Raw genomic sequence first — 16,828 nt, forward strand, 5'->3', positions numbered from 1 at the left:
CCAACTGGAAATGTTTGGTCAATCAGAAGCTTGCCCTGTTGATTGCCAGGAATGCAGAGTAAGGTTGATGCTTGACCTTGTTGGTAGTTCATTCTTAAAAGTACAAACAGCACAAGTAAAAGCAGACTGACACACAACTTTGGTGTGGTCCGTCAGTTTTCTTTTACTCTGTATGCGTCATGCTATTTGTACTTTTAGGCATAGTAAGGGATTGCAAACAACAGGGTTAGCCAATAAGGTCGCTCTGTGGGAAGCTATCTAAAGGAGGATCGCCTCTCAAAAAGGTTTTGCCTTCACCGTTTTTCTTTGTCTCGACGTAAAAGCGAGCGACCACAAACGCTACAAAGCACGAGCGGCTAGTTTTGACCGGTGCCCTTGCTGCAGAACCGCATATTGGGAGAGTTTGGCCAGTTTATGATCTCACCGCCGTAACGCCCCCCTCCTGAGTGAGTCAATCAGCTGCAGCGCAGAGTGCGAAGTGTGAGTGCATGCGTGTGAACTCCCGACTGCTCCCAGCTGAGCGGCGAGGGCCGTCATTTTCATTCATTCGCCCAGTGGAATGAATAGAATCTGCATCTAAATTTCGGTTATTTATTTCCTTTTATATAGCTGGCTCTGGCAAGAAAGTGATACCCTGTTATTCCTCGGTGGGTTAAAAGCTAACAAATCAAGTTTTCTCGACGTCTGACCGCAAACTTTTATTCGGGCGAAAAAGTCGGCCCGTAGCAGACGACGCATAGCTTCAACAGTGCTCTGTAAGGAAAGCGCGTTGCGTCGAAATGGCGACCGTCTCCTCTTTGCTCCCTCCATCCTCTCTCGCTCCTTTGGCGCTCTCCTCCCTCTCCTCCATTTTTCTCCTCTCCAGCACCTTCGTTGCCACACTTACTGGCTAGACTCTCTCAATATACAGCTCTGCCCTGCTGTACAAGCGCTCGCGCAGCCGGGGCAGGACCCAACGAGACGGGTGTCGCTTGTAGCCTCTGCGGTTAGTTCGTGTTAAGGCGAGACGAAGCACAGACGGCCAAGAGTCGAGGACCAGTGCCAGACGGCCTCGTTCCTCCCACCTGAGCGAAGTAGCAGTTGAGCACGCTCTCCCCTAACTTCATCTGATGGCACTGGATGCGCGCCTGTGCGGCTGCGTCGGGGTTCTCGAAGATTACCCGGACCCTCCGGAAGCTCTTCAGGTAGTGGAAGCTGGCAGCGCCGTCGAAGCGCCGGAACAGCTCTTCAAACTGCGTCTGCGGGGAAAGGAGGGGCATTAGATTAGACTCTCCGCCCAAGGGGGAGGATTTTTATAGAAACAGTCTTCGATACCGCCTCACGGCTTGACTCGTCTATAATCGTCAAATTCTTTATTAGCCATGCTGCTTGCAGTCGCAGGGGACATACAATCGTCGACAAAGCCAACTAAACCACAGAAGCGTGTGGCTTTCAACTATGTGAGCACGTCGTGCTGGCAGAATAAAGTGCGCCGGTCAGTTGTAAGATTAGAGGCTATCGACATCTGGTTATCAGCATTACAGCTAAGCCCGAAACTGTCAAGAATTACATGGTCAAATGGCCAAATGTTAATAACCACTAACTCGCAAAAAAAAGGGGAGGTTTTTTATATGGGGAACATTTTCCCACCCTTGCAAGATATCTTTATTCAACTTTCTTGTGGATCAAATTATCCTGCTGTGCCCCTGTCATCCATGTGAATATCCAGACAGTGTGGATACCTGTATCCAATAATCTTTAATCTAAATGAGCAAGAGAGCCAAGCATACAGATAAAAACTTCATAATAGAAAACGTCTGCAAAACAAGAAACCAATGGCGGAAAAAGAACTCATAAGCTCTTAAATTCCTGCTAAGTTTGGTCATCGCTACTATGGCATACTTTCAGGTGTTTTGCAAACTAAGATGCTAATTTCAGCAGAGCAGTCGGATTATTACTGAAGCAACAGCAGCTTAAAATAAGCAAGTTTTGTGCAAAGTTCATAAGCTACAGGAGATTATTCTTACAACAGTCAACTGTCAGCGTAAATAACAATGCTGCATGTTTAAAGCACATTTTGATAAAATAGAAAGTAACTGACCATGAATGTGCAGATATGAATCTTAGTTCATCAAACTAGTTCACCTCATCGAGACGGTGCCGTCTCGATGAGGGACCGAAATTTTACTTACTAAAGTTCCAGAGTTTAAATTGCGTAGAGGTATGCATTTGCAGCAAAAAGCAGCATCAAGTGGCTTTTTCTTTCTTCTTTTTAACAGTTAAAACTAGATAAAATACAGAATAGGTATCGGACGCTGCAAACCGAGCCGGATAAATCGGCGCCTGCGCATAGAAAGCTCAAACTTTCACCAGAAGTGCACTGAGCAAGCCAGTCTTAAAGGGATACTTCAACGAAATTTGAAATATTCCCGTCGTGTTCAAAAATAGGTTGAATATGATCCACAATATCCGCAAATGACAATCGCACGTTTGTATTTTGAGCCTGGTGGTTGTATTTTTCGTTATAAACGGCCCACTCTGGCAAGCGCTCAAAGAAGGCCCAGCGGAGACCACGTGACACCCAACGCAATCGTGACGTAAGTCGTTTCGGGATGAGCAAAGCTACGGCGAGGCTGACGTCGAGAGGATGGCCTAGTCGTTCCAGCCACCGAAGCGGCTGCTTTTGTACGAATTTTGAGTGACGGGATAATCTTCTGTAATCTTGTAGGGGGACAATAGCGACTTCTGCGACACACAAAAGGCATTCTCGGGAAGAGGGGAGTTCCTCCTGCCCCTCTTCTCTCGTCGTGACCGGAGGCGAGACAACCTCCGTCACTAGCTATCAAGGTTTCTAGACAAGTATTACAAGCGAGGCGTTAGTGACATCCACCAGGTGCTCTTTGCTAATCGTTTAATTTGTTTTAAAATTCCTTTTCGTGACTTTTTTAACGAGATATTGGTATGTTTGATGTGATGCTGCTCCTTTGAACACATATAGACCAAAAAATGAGCACCGAAATTTCGTTGTAGTATCCCTTTAATGTGAGAAATTTCAAGGCTTAGTTCTCTTGCTGTAAAAAATGAGAGCAACAAACTTTGCAAAGTCAACAGCGGGAGCGTTTGCAGACAACTGAGCCAGCGACAATATTAACTTGTGGTGCCATCTCCCAATGGGTGCAGCAAGCAGAAAACAAAGTATGATGTCTGTTCGCTTCACCTGTTCGTAGATGGTGTCACAAGTTAATAGTGTCGCTAACTCGATCGTCTGCAAGCGTGCCCAACGTTGTCTTTGGCAAGTGTGTTGCTCTCATTTTTTACAGGAAAGGATTAAGCCTTGAAATTTCACATGATAAAACTGACCTGCTCAGTTCGATGGAAGTTTAAACTTTCTACGCACAGGCACAGATTTTTCTGTCTTGTTTTAGAGCGTCAGATCCACTTGTGCCATCCTATATTTCTGTTAACCCCTAAATGTCCGAAGGGAATATATTTCTCACTTCCTTAAAACACCTGCAGGTCCCAAAGGGAAATAAATTCCCTCTTATTATTGTGATGACATCTACCCATGCCTCAACTAAATATAATAAAAATGTTTCCAAAAGTTTCTGTACATGCCACAAAGGACTTGCAAAACTTTTGTTGACAAGACTAAAGTTTTTCAATACGACGCCCTTCTTGTGGGAGCTCCGAAAAGCAGGAAGATAATGAAGGAACGAAAGAAAAACATTGATAAGAAAATGTAGATCGCATTTAGTGTATACTACGTGCATTAAACAATCATTTTATTCAGTGATAATCATACTTATAATTTCTGAGCAAAGTTACAGGAGCGAAAGGCCCCTCACATGGTGGGAACATTATTCCCTATGGGTATTTGGAGAAGATTATTATATATTTTTTTGTTTCTTTCCAAGTGGCAAAGTCTTTTTCTTTGGAAGAGGCCTTGGATATGTACTTTGATCTTCCAGATGAGATAGAACACTCATGAGACAACAAGAAAGATGACAATATCAATGCAGTGCAGTCACACACTCAAAGGTTTCTCGAGAAGACACAGATCTGAAACCTGCCAGATATGATATCGACTCATCTGTCAATGTCGACTAAGGTGGCAACTCCAGTGTGCGCTAATATGCTGACACTCACCAAAACAACAACACTTTTAATGCGTCTGTTAAAAAAAAAAAAAAGTTAATGTTACATGAAAAGAACATTCTCTAGATTTTTGTTCGAGATCCCCCGCTTCATCCAAGGTTGTTCTAAAGCGCTGTCCACACAATTGCAACCGAATACGACCGAAATACAAGACCGGTTTTTAAGCGTCTTATGACGGCGTTCAACCTACTCTGCAGCAGCGCATCTGGTCCTAAGAAGTCGCAAAAGGCTTAAAAACCGGTCTTGTCTCCCCCGGTCATACTCGGTTGCGAGTGTGCGAACGGCGCTTAACTCTCACACAAGTGATGACTTGACACACGGTTTGGTAAAATAGCAAACATGATTGCAGAGCAAACCAACCTGTGCGCTAAAGTAATCAAGATGAAGGGCTGGGAAGACTCAAAACAATTAGGCAGTCCTTCATTACTCCGCACTAGTCAGTGATAGCTGCCATACGTCACAGTAAAGTCGTTGGGCGTTGGTGATGCGTTCATGCAAAGGCGTTAAGAAGAAAATGGACACCTGACCATTTTGTTCCGAACACCTTTGTTTCTTGTTTTGCAGCGCATCTCCTGGCACAAGCTCTTGGCACTGATAGCGCTACAATTACATTATGCTATCGGATATTTATTAATTTTTTTCCAGAGAGCACGTGCAGTGGGCATTGGGTACTACAGAAACCCTAGGTACAAAGCAGGTGGTTAATGTTGTGGCGTAGCTCTGTGGCAATGCCTCCGCTTCGCAATCAGCGGAACCAGGTTCGATTCCTGTAGGCAGTGGGCAATCTTCTTCGAGGATTTGGCAAAGTCAATGACAAACACCCTATGCCCTTCTATGCCAACTACATCCCCAACGTCAACAACGGACGTCATATCCAGTGGTGGGAACAGCCCCTAGCAGCGATCGGTGTAAAAGACCTCGGCGTACCTTACGAAGTGCGCTTTTCAGCCAACGTACATTTCACCAAGTTCGGAAAACCTACAAAAGATGCAGGTATTGCTCGAGAGAGAAAAATTACAAGAGGTTGAAAATCACCTGCTCGACATGCAAGGTTCACCTTTGTGCATACCAGTGCCCTGTTTTGCAGAGTTGGCGCCGATTGACGATCCAGAGAGAAGAAAATTCCCAACCTTGCGTTTCTGGCACCAGACATCCAATCTTCCAACTTTTCGCTTCTATTAAGCTTCTGTGGCCATAAAGACAATTTCCCCAAAGTTTCAGTAAAACCTAACTAAAAAAATTGCATACATATTCTACATATGTATGCAATTTTTTTCCTATTTCTCTCCGAGGGATACAACTTCATGCACTCAAGTGTACCAGAAAAAAGGAACAAATGGAAGTACAAATTGTTCCTGAATTCACCTTAAAGGGGCCCTGCAATCATATTTAAGCGTCTACCTTTTTTGCGGTTTCCATGTCCCTCGGGGTTCGGGCAAGCCAGCGGACACGGAGAGAGTAACTCAATATCAGTGCGTCATATTTTAACTGGATGACGCGGAAACCTCCACTTACGGAGGCGACCCGCGGTGCCTAAAGTGTGCGATATGTGACATCTTAGGTCCTGGGCTCACTAGTGGTCAGAGCCGCTTAAAACTTCTTTTTTGTCGAAATACAAAATATAAGTGGCGTGATCCGTTTCAATTATTTATAAAAGCAGTTTTTGTTCATTATTTTAGATCAGAAAAGAAACAAATGCAGCTTAGAAAGTACGGAAACAAGAAATGACCCATCGACATACCTGCCACCAAGCGATGGAAAGGTCGGCGCATACTAGAAAGGCATAGTGGGATCAGTCTGTACGACCGCAGCGTCGCCGCTGCGGTCGTACGGACTGGAGGATCCGACCGGTATCGAGCGTTCCTAAGGCCTTCGGCGAGCAGCTTTGGCTTGAGGTTTTGCCTTTTGGTGGTACGTCAGCTCAAAGTGGCTCCCGTTTTGGACTGATCTTTACCCCGTGTTTGCTGTCGTTCATGGCCAATGAAGTGTCATGCCGAATTAGTGTTTAATCGCGCAGCAAATGCAATGCGAGCCGCCCATGTTGCCCACTTCATGCAGCCTATCCAGAACATGCATTAGTGGCGCCCTATCGAGCCGTCGACCGACACGAAGCGCGGCAGCCGTGAGCATTTGCTGAGCTCACTATCCCCTCGTCTAGTTCACGGCCACTCAAGCACCAACGACGTCATGAAAGAGGTTATTTTTTGCTTGTTTTGATAATTTTAGTTTGCCTATAACTTTTAAACTAAAGCGAAATTCGAGAAAAGAAAAGTTTCATTAGGTTACTACATTCAGTGCGCTCAGGTTCGGTGTAAATTAAGAAAACAGTAAAAAAAGTGCTTGCAGGGCCCCTTTAAATAATCTACCCAGGATTTCTTAAAAAAAAAAATAGGAAGGCATTTTGGAAATTTTTTTTATCAAATAATTGGTCAAAACTTTAGTTAAAGAAAACCAAACATTCAATCAAAACATGCAGAGTATGGGACATTATGCAGAGAGAAAAAATGCAATAAGTGAGTTGTAGCTCTTATGCCTGCCCAGGGGGTGTTGCAGTTCATCCAAGAATTTCCCAGCTAAAAACTCCGATTAGATCCAATTGGAATTTCAACTGGTTTCTATTGGATCTATTTGGTTTTAGTGGGTTCCAACCAGGGTTGTAAAGTACCTAGGTACAAGTAACTGGAAATCGGAATGTAGGTGCTTTTGTTGTACCTGAGGTACAAACCTAGGTACTTTCATTTCTCAGTATCTGTAGTTGTATCTTAAGATCATTTTCCAGTAACTTGTAATTAAGTGAAGTTACTTTTTACAGGTGCTTTTCCATTCACTTCGTCAAAATGGTAGAAAATATAACTCTTGAAGTATAACACATTACCATGTGCCGTGGTTAACGTTGAGATGGGTACGACCTGGGAGGCACCGACTTGATCGAACAATGTTTTAGTGAACGAAGCCCAATCCCATGATGTTTCATCGAACGACACCTTAGCGAATGGCGGTGTTCATTCGAGCGAACGGTGGATTAGCGATGCCGTTCTAGGGACACCAATTTATCGAATCGCTTCGAAACTCCGTTTAGGGAAAGCAGTGACCTGCTTCCTTCATCTCAAACCGAAATCGACTTCATTACATGTTTGAAGCTCCTCTGAGAGCTATACAAGGGAAGAAATGACTTGGAAGATGTGTGCAATTTCTGTTGCCTGTATCTTGTACTGGTGGTGGCTCTCTTCTGCCATAAATACAATATAAAATATAACTAAAATTAAATTATACTTATAATCGTAGAGCAATGTAACATCGCCATATATAATACAGTTTCCACTCAATAAATTGGACTCAAATTTTGCAGTTATCAAAACTAAAAAAGTTTAGAAAGAAAAAAAAAAGTCATTTTTCTTTTAACTAACAAAAAAAAAGAGGAAGTTTGAAATTTTTTTGTTTGTGGTCGCGAAGGCTAGATGCATATGCACTCGGCTCATGAATTCCTTCATGCAGCCGACGTCTTCTGGGCCCGTCGACGTCAGCACTGGCTCTGAGGACAAGAACATCAACAAGCGAGTTTTGGCTGTTTCGGCATGACATGGTAAACAGCGGAAGCTGTGGCCTTGGTGAACCAATTGGAGCATGGGGATAAGGCACGTGAGGACTCAACTCCGATGTGGACATCGCAATGACACCAATAAAGCACATTTATCAAACTTGTTTTTGTGTGTATCCTTAGTAGGGATGCCGCTAACCTGCCCAGGTTCGAGTTCAACCAAGTTTAACTTTTTCAAAACTTTCAACGTGATGTTTGACAAAGGTTCGACTAAGTTTGACTTTTGTGCGTATGTGCGAAAATGAAAACAACCAGTTGACTCCCCCTGGGGGAGGTAAAATGCAATACTTGTTGGGTGTATTGACCATCACTGGTTCACAGTGCTAACTAACAAAAGCATTAAAGTACATATTTTCACTTTATATTGTGTAAACATTGGTAACCATTTTATAAAATATGAAATAAACTACTTTTTTAATTATTTTTTTTCTTAAAATTCGATATATTTGTGTAGAAGTCAGACAACACTGTCCATCAATCGAACTTCTGCTAAGTTTAGTAAAAGTTCTAAGGTTCGGCGATCTAGAGGTTCGACGTCAAAATCGAGGTTCGACAAAAGTTTGCAACACCTGTAACCCTTAGTATAAGAAGCTTTACTTCCAATATATTCTGACAAATTTGGGGAAAATAAATAAAGAATCTTTGAAGTAACTGTACCTGTAGCTAGGTACAATTTTAAGCGAGTACCCAGTTGGAACCTGAATGAGTTCCAATTGGCAGTGACCAATTGGTTGTCCCAAAACCCTAATGGTACCAATGAAAAAACTAAAATTGGAACCTAATGGGAATTATCAAATGGGTTCCATTACACAAGAAACTTAACATTCTCCTTTGACTTTCAAGAACAAGAATATATTACTTTATTATTTTTTCCAATTAACCTGGAAGCTCAAGACCCTAATCCTAGCAATATAAGTGCAGTTCCATCATATACCAATGACATTCATGGTATCTTCCCTGGGAATCTTTCAGGTAAACACAAAGATTGACATAACCATTTTTACCAACCAAGCACTGCAAGTAAGCCCAAGCATTTTTCACGTCTTAAACGGGGCGAAACACGTGAAAAAGAGTTTGATTTCTTTTGTTTTTCAGATTTAATGAGGAGCAAAAAACAAGTCCTTGCCCCCATTAAATCTGAGGGAAACAAAGAACTCCTGTTTTATTTTTGTTTACCCAAAATAGTTGACTACAGTGCCTTACGTCCAAAGCTGCAAACCAGAGAGCCTCCAATCACTGATTGCGCAAAAACGCGAGACCTAAAGGCACGACGCTCGTAAGCTCGCAAATTCCAGACGTCGACACAGCACGTATTACTGCCGTAAACTTCTGCGCATAAGGCATCTCCGCAGAGCTGCCAACATTTGTGCTGACCGAGCACCCTTTCGGCCGTGTGCTTCCCTTAGCGACGCCGCAGTGTGCCATCGCTCTCGTATCCCCGATCAGTGCGACACCCTAGACCAAGGCCTCAACTTCACTGGATCTTGCCGTGGAAAGCTACGCCCTGACGAAGGCCGACAAAGACCTCAGCTCTCATGTACGTACGCAATCGTCCAATATCCAATTTTCCAGACGAGCCGCTTTGCAACACACACTGCTGATGGTGGATGCAAAAGAAGAGACACTTGGGCATGAGTGAAACGAAGATATGGATTCGCTTTTTTCTGAATAGACTACAATCAATTTAAAATGTGGCCCACCCCTCGCAACTCGATTAAAAAGGGGGATGAAAAACGATTTCTGGACTTTGGCTGAACACTGCTCAAAATGATTCCCCAACATTCATAATATATCAAATGTGCATTTCTAACCAAACTGCTTTCCCACTTATATGAGGGGCTTTCACATAACAAACAACACAAAAAGACCAGTTAGTAGTCTCAACTTTCTGGACTTGACAGAAATTTCATAAAAATCAATATTGTTCAAACAAGACGAGTTATAACGAGGGAAACATGCTTTCGTGAGCCTGGTGAATTGCCTGAAAACCAGGACAGGTCAGAAGATATTAGAAAGGCTTTAAGCAGCCTGCAACTGTACATAACCTTGTAACCTTTTAAACTTGTAGATGCAGACGTAAAGGCACACGAAAAACCGATTTCTTGCTGTTGGAAGCTTATGCATGGCCCCAGGTACAATTGGCAGCAATATGAACTGGTCCAGTTTAGTGCCACATGAAAAAGGCAAAATTCCACGGACATTGCAACATGCCACGGGCATTGCAAAATGCCACGGGAGAGAGAGATTTTGGGAGTTTATGGCGCAATAGCTACGAGGCCATCTGCGCCAAACTAATTTTAGGCTTCATTGTAGTATAAAACGGGTTTTACAAACGGATAACCAAGAAGCTAAAATCGGTGTAAAAGGCCAACACTACCAAGAAATTCTATTACTCGTTCAAAAGAGACCAGAGGATTCTCTCCCAGAAGGAAAGCAGGATGAAATGGGATATGATGTTGAAAAAATTCAGGGAAATGAATGCGGCGCTTAGGCTCAAGGCCGGGGCACAACCACAAGATATGCAAAACAGTGAGCCTATCACCACACTGATCGCAGACTGGTGGATCTTTTCCTGAAAGCAGATGCCTATGGGTTATAAAAGAGTGTCCTATTTTCAGACGGCACAACGTTTCATGACGTCGGCTCTTGCATGAAGAGCTTTCCCAAACTCCCAAAGCCGGTTTGGTAACATGAAGCTGGTTATCGCACTCCATGTCCCATTTCAATTGCCAAGAATGAAGAATCGAGGACTTCACCAAGGGGCTTGATATCTTGATAGGGTAAACAGGAGAGCGATTGTGGAAGGTTCCCGGCAGATCCTGCAAGCTTGTCGGCTTCTTCATTGCCTTGAATGCCAATGTGACTGGGTACCCAACAAAATTTTATATTTTGACCCCCAAGCAAAGCAGAGTTAAGTTTATACCTAATTTGTTGTACAAGCATATTTTTAGTATCTTTAAGAGAGCAAACTGCAAGAATCACACTTTGAGAGTCGACAAACAGGACCGCCCTCAGTATTTTCTTATTGATAATATATTCAACCGCCATTGATACCGCATAGAGCTCCGCAGTAAGAATGCTGGCAATACAATCAAGTCGTTGAACTTTGTAGAAGCTTTCAGAGTATACAGCGCAACCAACGAAAGATGAAGTCTTGGCGCCATCTGTATAAACATGAAGATAACCATCATACTTAGCAAAATGCCACGGGCATTTTACCCCTTCCAGAATGCTAAGCTATGAAACTGACTGTCACATTGCGACAATATAAAATGAGAAAGTTTATTACATCCTCTTTTTTAATAGTTTTACAGAGCCGGGGCTCCCTATATGGCTTTTGAGCAGCCAAGCCTGAACATGGCTGGGCCAGCTCAACTTGCCGTACCATGTACTCAATGTATACCCAGCAATTCATTTTAGAGCATATGCTTTTGTGATATTTGCAATGATGGCAAAACCTGAAATGTTGGTTGGATGATCCCAGCTAAGCACATTCTGGGTAGATGGAAAGCTTGTTATTGGCTGCTATAGAGACTGACTTGTGTTAAAGTGGTAACATACGAGTCATAAGCAAGTATCACTGGCTTAATCTATTCTGTGGGCTAGCGCACACCAGCTCGGAGCACGTGGAGCGAAAGCTCGCGCTGCAGAACCCAGGAATCCTGGGTTCAATCGCCACCCCTGCCCGCTTCGACCTAGATGAGCACCGTACCAACGTGTGGTCATGTATCACTACTGCGTAATGCATGTTAAAGACCCCAGGCTAGCGGTTGTACTGCACTGGCTAAATTGCTGCACTGGCTAAATTGCACTGGCAAAAGCTGGGAGACAAGTTGCCCGTTGAGGCAGACTAAGTTCTAAGCTGTATGAACATACACACACTCCAATTTTTTTTTTTCTTCTAACATATGGTATGCTTATGCATTTCACACACCACCACTGTGATATAGCTCATTGTGGGCAAGCTTGGCAGGCCTTTTCATTAAATTCTGTACTAAGAACAAGAGCTCTTTTTCTTTTTTTTGTTGAGTCTAGTATGGAACGAGTGAAATCAGATTGGCCTCTACAATGCTTTGGCACTTGAGCATATGTACACCATATGAAACTGCTGGCGCAAACATAGTATAAGCACTTCACCGCATTTTATTCGGTCAATTTTGATGGGCACCAAACTTCACTGCTTAAGCTGCTGCCCTGAATGAGGATTTTCTGTCATTGTAATAGTCTTAATGGTGGCCATTCAATTTTAACTCGTTGCATATCAATTGATTCGTTTTCCATGAAACATACCAAAAAATTATATTAAAAAATATTACGCAATTTGCACGAAAATTAAGGGAAATATTTACTCGGCCTCCAGGTGTTGTTTCATGCTCTCGCAATTGACCCCTGGCCATCTGACATGCCCATTCAGTAGCTCTTCATTGCGTGGTACTGTTGGAAACATTCAGGAAAGGGAAGAGCAACAAACAGCAGCTGGATGCCAAGCGAATGTTCCCTTCAATTTCTGTGCAAATTACACGTTTGAAATAATGTTTCCGAGTCATCACAGAGGTGGCACCACTAATCATCATAAATGGTAGAGAACTCATCACATTCAAATAAAAGTTCCTGCATTTCTTCATCAGCTAAAGAAAACTTCCGCAATAAGGTCATGTTGCCTGTTCCTGCATGTGCAGATGTCAAATGCTGTTTTCTGGGACAAAAGAACACTCCTTAGTAAAAATTTGATTTGACACAAAAACAAAATACCCTGAAAGGGACAGAGTAATAGTGGTAGCGCTGCCATCTGCCGGAGAGTGCACAAAACAGGCTCAGAAATCAAAACATTAGTTAGACTTTTTGGTCTATTATGAACAGCACGAGTGCCACTCACGATTAGTAGCCAAGGAGTTAAGCAAAAAATGAGAAACATTGGCAACAGCATGTTCTTGCTAACAGTGTTGCACTGTTCACAATAAGTACATACATAAATAAATAAATAGGTTATCAATATGCCTGCAGGCTCTGTTGGTAAGGGATTGGGGCGACCCTTCCCTCCCATATGGGATTACCTTGTCACAATGACAATGTTGGACCAAATTTCCCGAGGGATATCTCACAGTCCCGAAGCTTTGTTTAAGCGCAGCCAAACAATGCTTCGGAACCCCGAGATGTCCCTCCACTCAATTTAATCAAATGTAGGGACATCTTGAGTCCTTGCATTGAATACCTGTTGGTGTTTGGAACCCTGCTAGCAGCTGCTCCGGTGCTGCTGTGCTACCTCCAAATATCCCACCCACTGTGTCCATACAAGCACGGACGGCTAGTCAGCTTTTGTGAGATACTTGTCGACTTTTCCCTGGAAAGTTAAAAAAATCCTGTACCTTGATGAACCCATACTACAACTTATTCAGCTTGTCATTCTAAAAAAAATTTCAAGCCACATAATCCCACAAATGTTGAGAGCACTGCACTCTTATGTAAGCACAAATGGATTGTGACATATTTAATTTGCACTTTGATACACACAGACATGTGTCTCAGCATTTTTGCATATATACACAACAACAGCGGTTCTCAAACTTTTGGCTGCCACGGACCCCCAATGCATTCTGGCTCAGAAGTCTTGTGCGATTGCATGGGGGGGGGCTTTTTATCTAGAGCGGTTGGCACGGACCTCCATGAATGCTCTCGAGGATCCCCGGGTGTCTGCGGACCACAGTTTGCAAACTGCTACACTACCACAATCTGCCTTATTAACATGTCAGCAACAGGACACAAGGGAAATGTCCTTGTCTGTGCATGAAATACTGGTAAAAACCACAGCACAGCAGATGCAGCTTGACACAGCAGTCTGTGACGCAGAAAGAGCTTGTGCGGTGCTTGCCCATGTGGTGGACCAGGTGAGAATGTCTGTTTGACATGAGAGCTTCCCCTCGACGACGACACGGAACTAAAGTTACCCACAACAGCTGAAGCTTTCGTTTGTTTGTGACTACGTTTAAAGCAAGATTGTAAAAAAAAATATTAACAGCACCTCGGAACTATGGTGCACAAAATCTGTCCGAGACTGCAGTGCTTGGCACTCAAAACCTGCATCTGTTGCAATCCCCTCAAACGGCAACAAGCTATGTCGAAAGAGCTGCTAGGCAATGCTACAGGTTATTGCAAACCTAGTCATTGTTGGTACAAGTACCAGCGAAGAAGACAAGGATGGAGGTGTCATGGCATCTCAGACCATGGCAGTTGGAAGTTTTGTCGACTGCAGATTGCAGAGCGGACTATGGCAGAACAGGCATCTGCTGCATCCGCCACCGCCAGCATTGCACTGTTGTGACATCACCACGTGGTAACACAAAGAATAAAATAGAAACTCAGTAATCTCACTTTAGCCACAAAAAAAACTCGTCAATTATGTTACTGCAAAATGATCCAGAAGCCTTGACTCATATTGATGACAGAAAGTACTTTGACTTTACACAACAAACATAACAATTTAATCAGACTTTTCATCCCCCATACAGGAGACATAATCAGTGATGCCAAATTGGCAGGAATGAAAGACACAACAATCAGAAATCCTATTTAAAGTTGGAGTAACAAGCCGATGAATAACTCCAGATGCACCGCGACTCCAAGTACCTTTGTGGACCCCACCGCGTTTCGCGCATCAAGGTTGATGCATTCTCAGTCATAACTATGACCCGTTGTCCAACAATGGTCAACCAGCTCCCGTCTTTGTCCTCGTGGCATGTGTGGCCTTCGCCGTGTCCTGCCTGTGTTCCTTAATAAAGGTGCAATGTTTACAGCTGGTCTCCCCAAGATACGATGCGTCGCAATCTAGACTTAAATTTATACGCAACACCACACTATGACAGTGGGGGGGGGGGGGGGGGGGGGGGGGGTTTGTCTTTTGGTTTGGAAACAAGGTCATGTAGCTCAAGATGAGGTTTGAAAGCTGTTTGGATGTCTAAAGGGGCGAGTGTTCTGCGGATAGACTCAGAAACACCTTTAATATATGAAATTGTTACTAACCCCGCTCTAAGGTGATTTTTATTTCGACGTCTCCCTTGTCCCATCTGCTGACGTGTGTTGTCGATAAAACGTCTAGGATAACCCTGCTTCACCATCGAGTCGACAATACCTGCGTCTTCAGATGTGCATGGTCCAGGATTGGAAGAAATGTGTTCAGGCCAATATGGCAGGGTTTTTGCGACTTCTCTTTTGTGCTCAACCGGGTGATGCAAGATGAAGTTTAAGAACCTACTTCTGTCACAAGCCTTGCGGTACACAGTTCTTTTTATATATCAGGTGCTGTTTCGACATACATTAACATCTATACTCCGTTTCACCTTATGTTGTACCGCAGCGAAGGCTAGAACCGCGAGCTCACAACGTTGGCAGCTGCCCTTAGTGCACGAGAGCTTGTGCCACCGAGATGTGCCCTAGAGAAAGGAGCTCGCGCTTGTAGCCTTTCCTGCGGTACAACACAAGGTGAAACAGAGTATAGGAAAGGCAGTGCACTGTTCTGTTCTACTTCACGTGTGAATTGGATTGACGGTTCAGTGCTGTGCAAAGTTAAATTAAAATCATTAACATTACTAATACTCACTTATTCAGAATACCCTAAACTTTGATGAAATGGTGCGCATTAATCTTTGTTTTGTTTTGTACAACATTTCTGCCCCCTTAGCTTTCATACATTTTATTCTACCTCGTCCCCAACCCTACCCCTCCCAGCTCTTTTTTACGAAGTAGCAAATCAGCTCTGAAGGCAGGCTGACCCCTTCCGTGTTTGTATATAAATAATACTTTTCGATTCGTGCGATAAATTATTCGCGATTGTATTTCATTCGTGTACCTTAATTCGTCTTTTTTTTTTTTTTTGACAAATTTGTTTGAAGTCAACGAGAAAATCAAAACAAAGTAGCTAAAATGTTACACAGAGTAGGAAACGGCGGAAAAACCCCACCGAAGTCGCCTTTCATTTTTTACTTTACTTCCTCGAGTCGCTTATGCCCGCCTCCGTCAACGAAGTGAGGCCGCGTAGCTTAGCGGGCCTGTCACCCATCCAGCCCGACGACGAGTTTCCACCGCTACTTTTAGACGTCCGCGAGAAGAAGCGCACCCATTTCTACGAACACGCGCGGCGGCTCCAATAAATAAATGCAGAGCCAACGCCAACCCGTCGCACTTTCGCAACAAGCACCATTTCAACGACGCGATTTTCCCCCGCACGCGTGCGTACCAATATTACGCCATGAATTAAGCGCGCACCGAGCAAACAATCCAAATAAAAAAAAATAAAACGAAAAAATAAATTACTCGCTATTCAATAACCATAACTCGTGGGCGATCGAAGCCTCGCGTAAGTAAAAATGGGACCATCGATAAATCGACGGAGCCCGAACAGAAAGAGACCCGGGTTGCGCGCGCTCGTGCCTCCTTGTCGGAGTCATTGTCGTTGACAGCGAGGTGTGTGGATGTCGGAGGGTTGGCGGAGTCCTACGGGTGCGAAGGTCGGCGTACTCACTCGTTGTTCGGAATCTGTGTAGACAGAGATGTCCACATTGGTGACGATGAGCGACATCGGGAGGTCCGAAGTGTCGTCGACGTCTTCGAAGAAGTCGTCCGATTCTTCTAGCGGGTTGCTTTCCAGGGAGTCCTCCATGTTGTCCGATTCGATCTGCCGTGTTTTCATTCTTTTTCGAAAAGCTCCTAGCTACAAGCGAAATTAAAAGAGCTGTTACTGTATTTGAGAGTTAGCCCCGACGATCGGTTATGTATCGTCTACAATCACCATGATGAAAACGGCAAGTGGCTAGATGTATGAAAGCTTAACTGGCAAACTAGAGAAATAGCCAGACGAAAACAAATGTTTTAAACTTGGGCGACAGCCCGCGCCACCTAGCCAGCGTGTTCCTAAATCCGTTCTCCGACGTTGTCTTTTCTTTTTTTTTTTTGTTTCTTCCTCTTCTTTTTTTTAGATTGTTATTGAAGGCAGGAGGGCAGCTGCTACGCTTTAATTTTGTGATTTCAGGTGCACAGATCTCTTGTTCAACCAATTCATTAGCTGGGTTGTTTGTCTGTTCCCTTATTCTGTGGTGATAAGGA

General features: G+C 43.7%; 1 protein-coding gene across 1 annotated transcript in view; it reads right to left on the reverse strand.

The window, feature by feature from the left end:
* The window catches only part of LOC8054003 (calcipressin-2), a 29,677-nt gene extending 13,140 nt beyond the window's left edge, over positions 1-16,537 (reverse strand). The window contains exons 1-2 of the mRNA XM_029966503.4: positions 16,248-16,537; positions 1,065-1,238 (exon numbers count right to left, since the gene is read on the reverse strand). Of these exons, the coding sequence (XP_029822363.2) occupies positions 1,065-1,238; positions 16,248-16,415 (342 nt within the window). The 5' untranslated portion in view covers positions 16,416-16,537. The remainder of the gene's footprint in view (positions 1-1,064; positions 1,239-16,247) is intronic.
* Positions 16,538-16,828: the final 291 nt, after the last annotated feature.

The sequence above is a fragment of the Ixodes scapularis genome, unplaced genomic scaffold (genome assembly GCF_016920785.2).
Source record: "Ixodes scapularis isolate PalLabHiFi unplaced genomic scaffold, ASM1692078v2 PGA_scaffold2__306_contigs__length_199485367, whole genome shotgun sequence".
NCBI lineage: Eukaryota > Metazoa > Arthropoda > Arachnida > Ixodida > Ixodidae > Ixodes > Ixodes scapularis.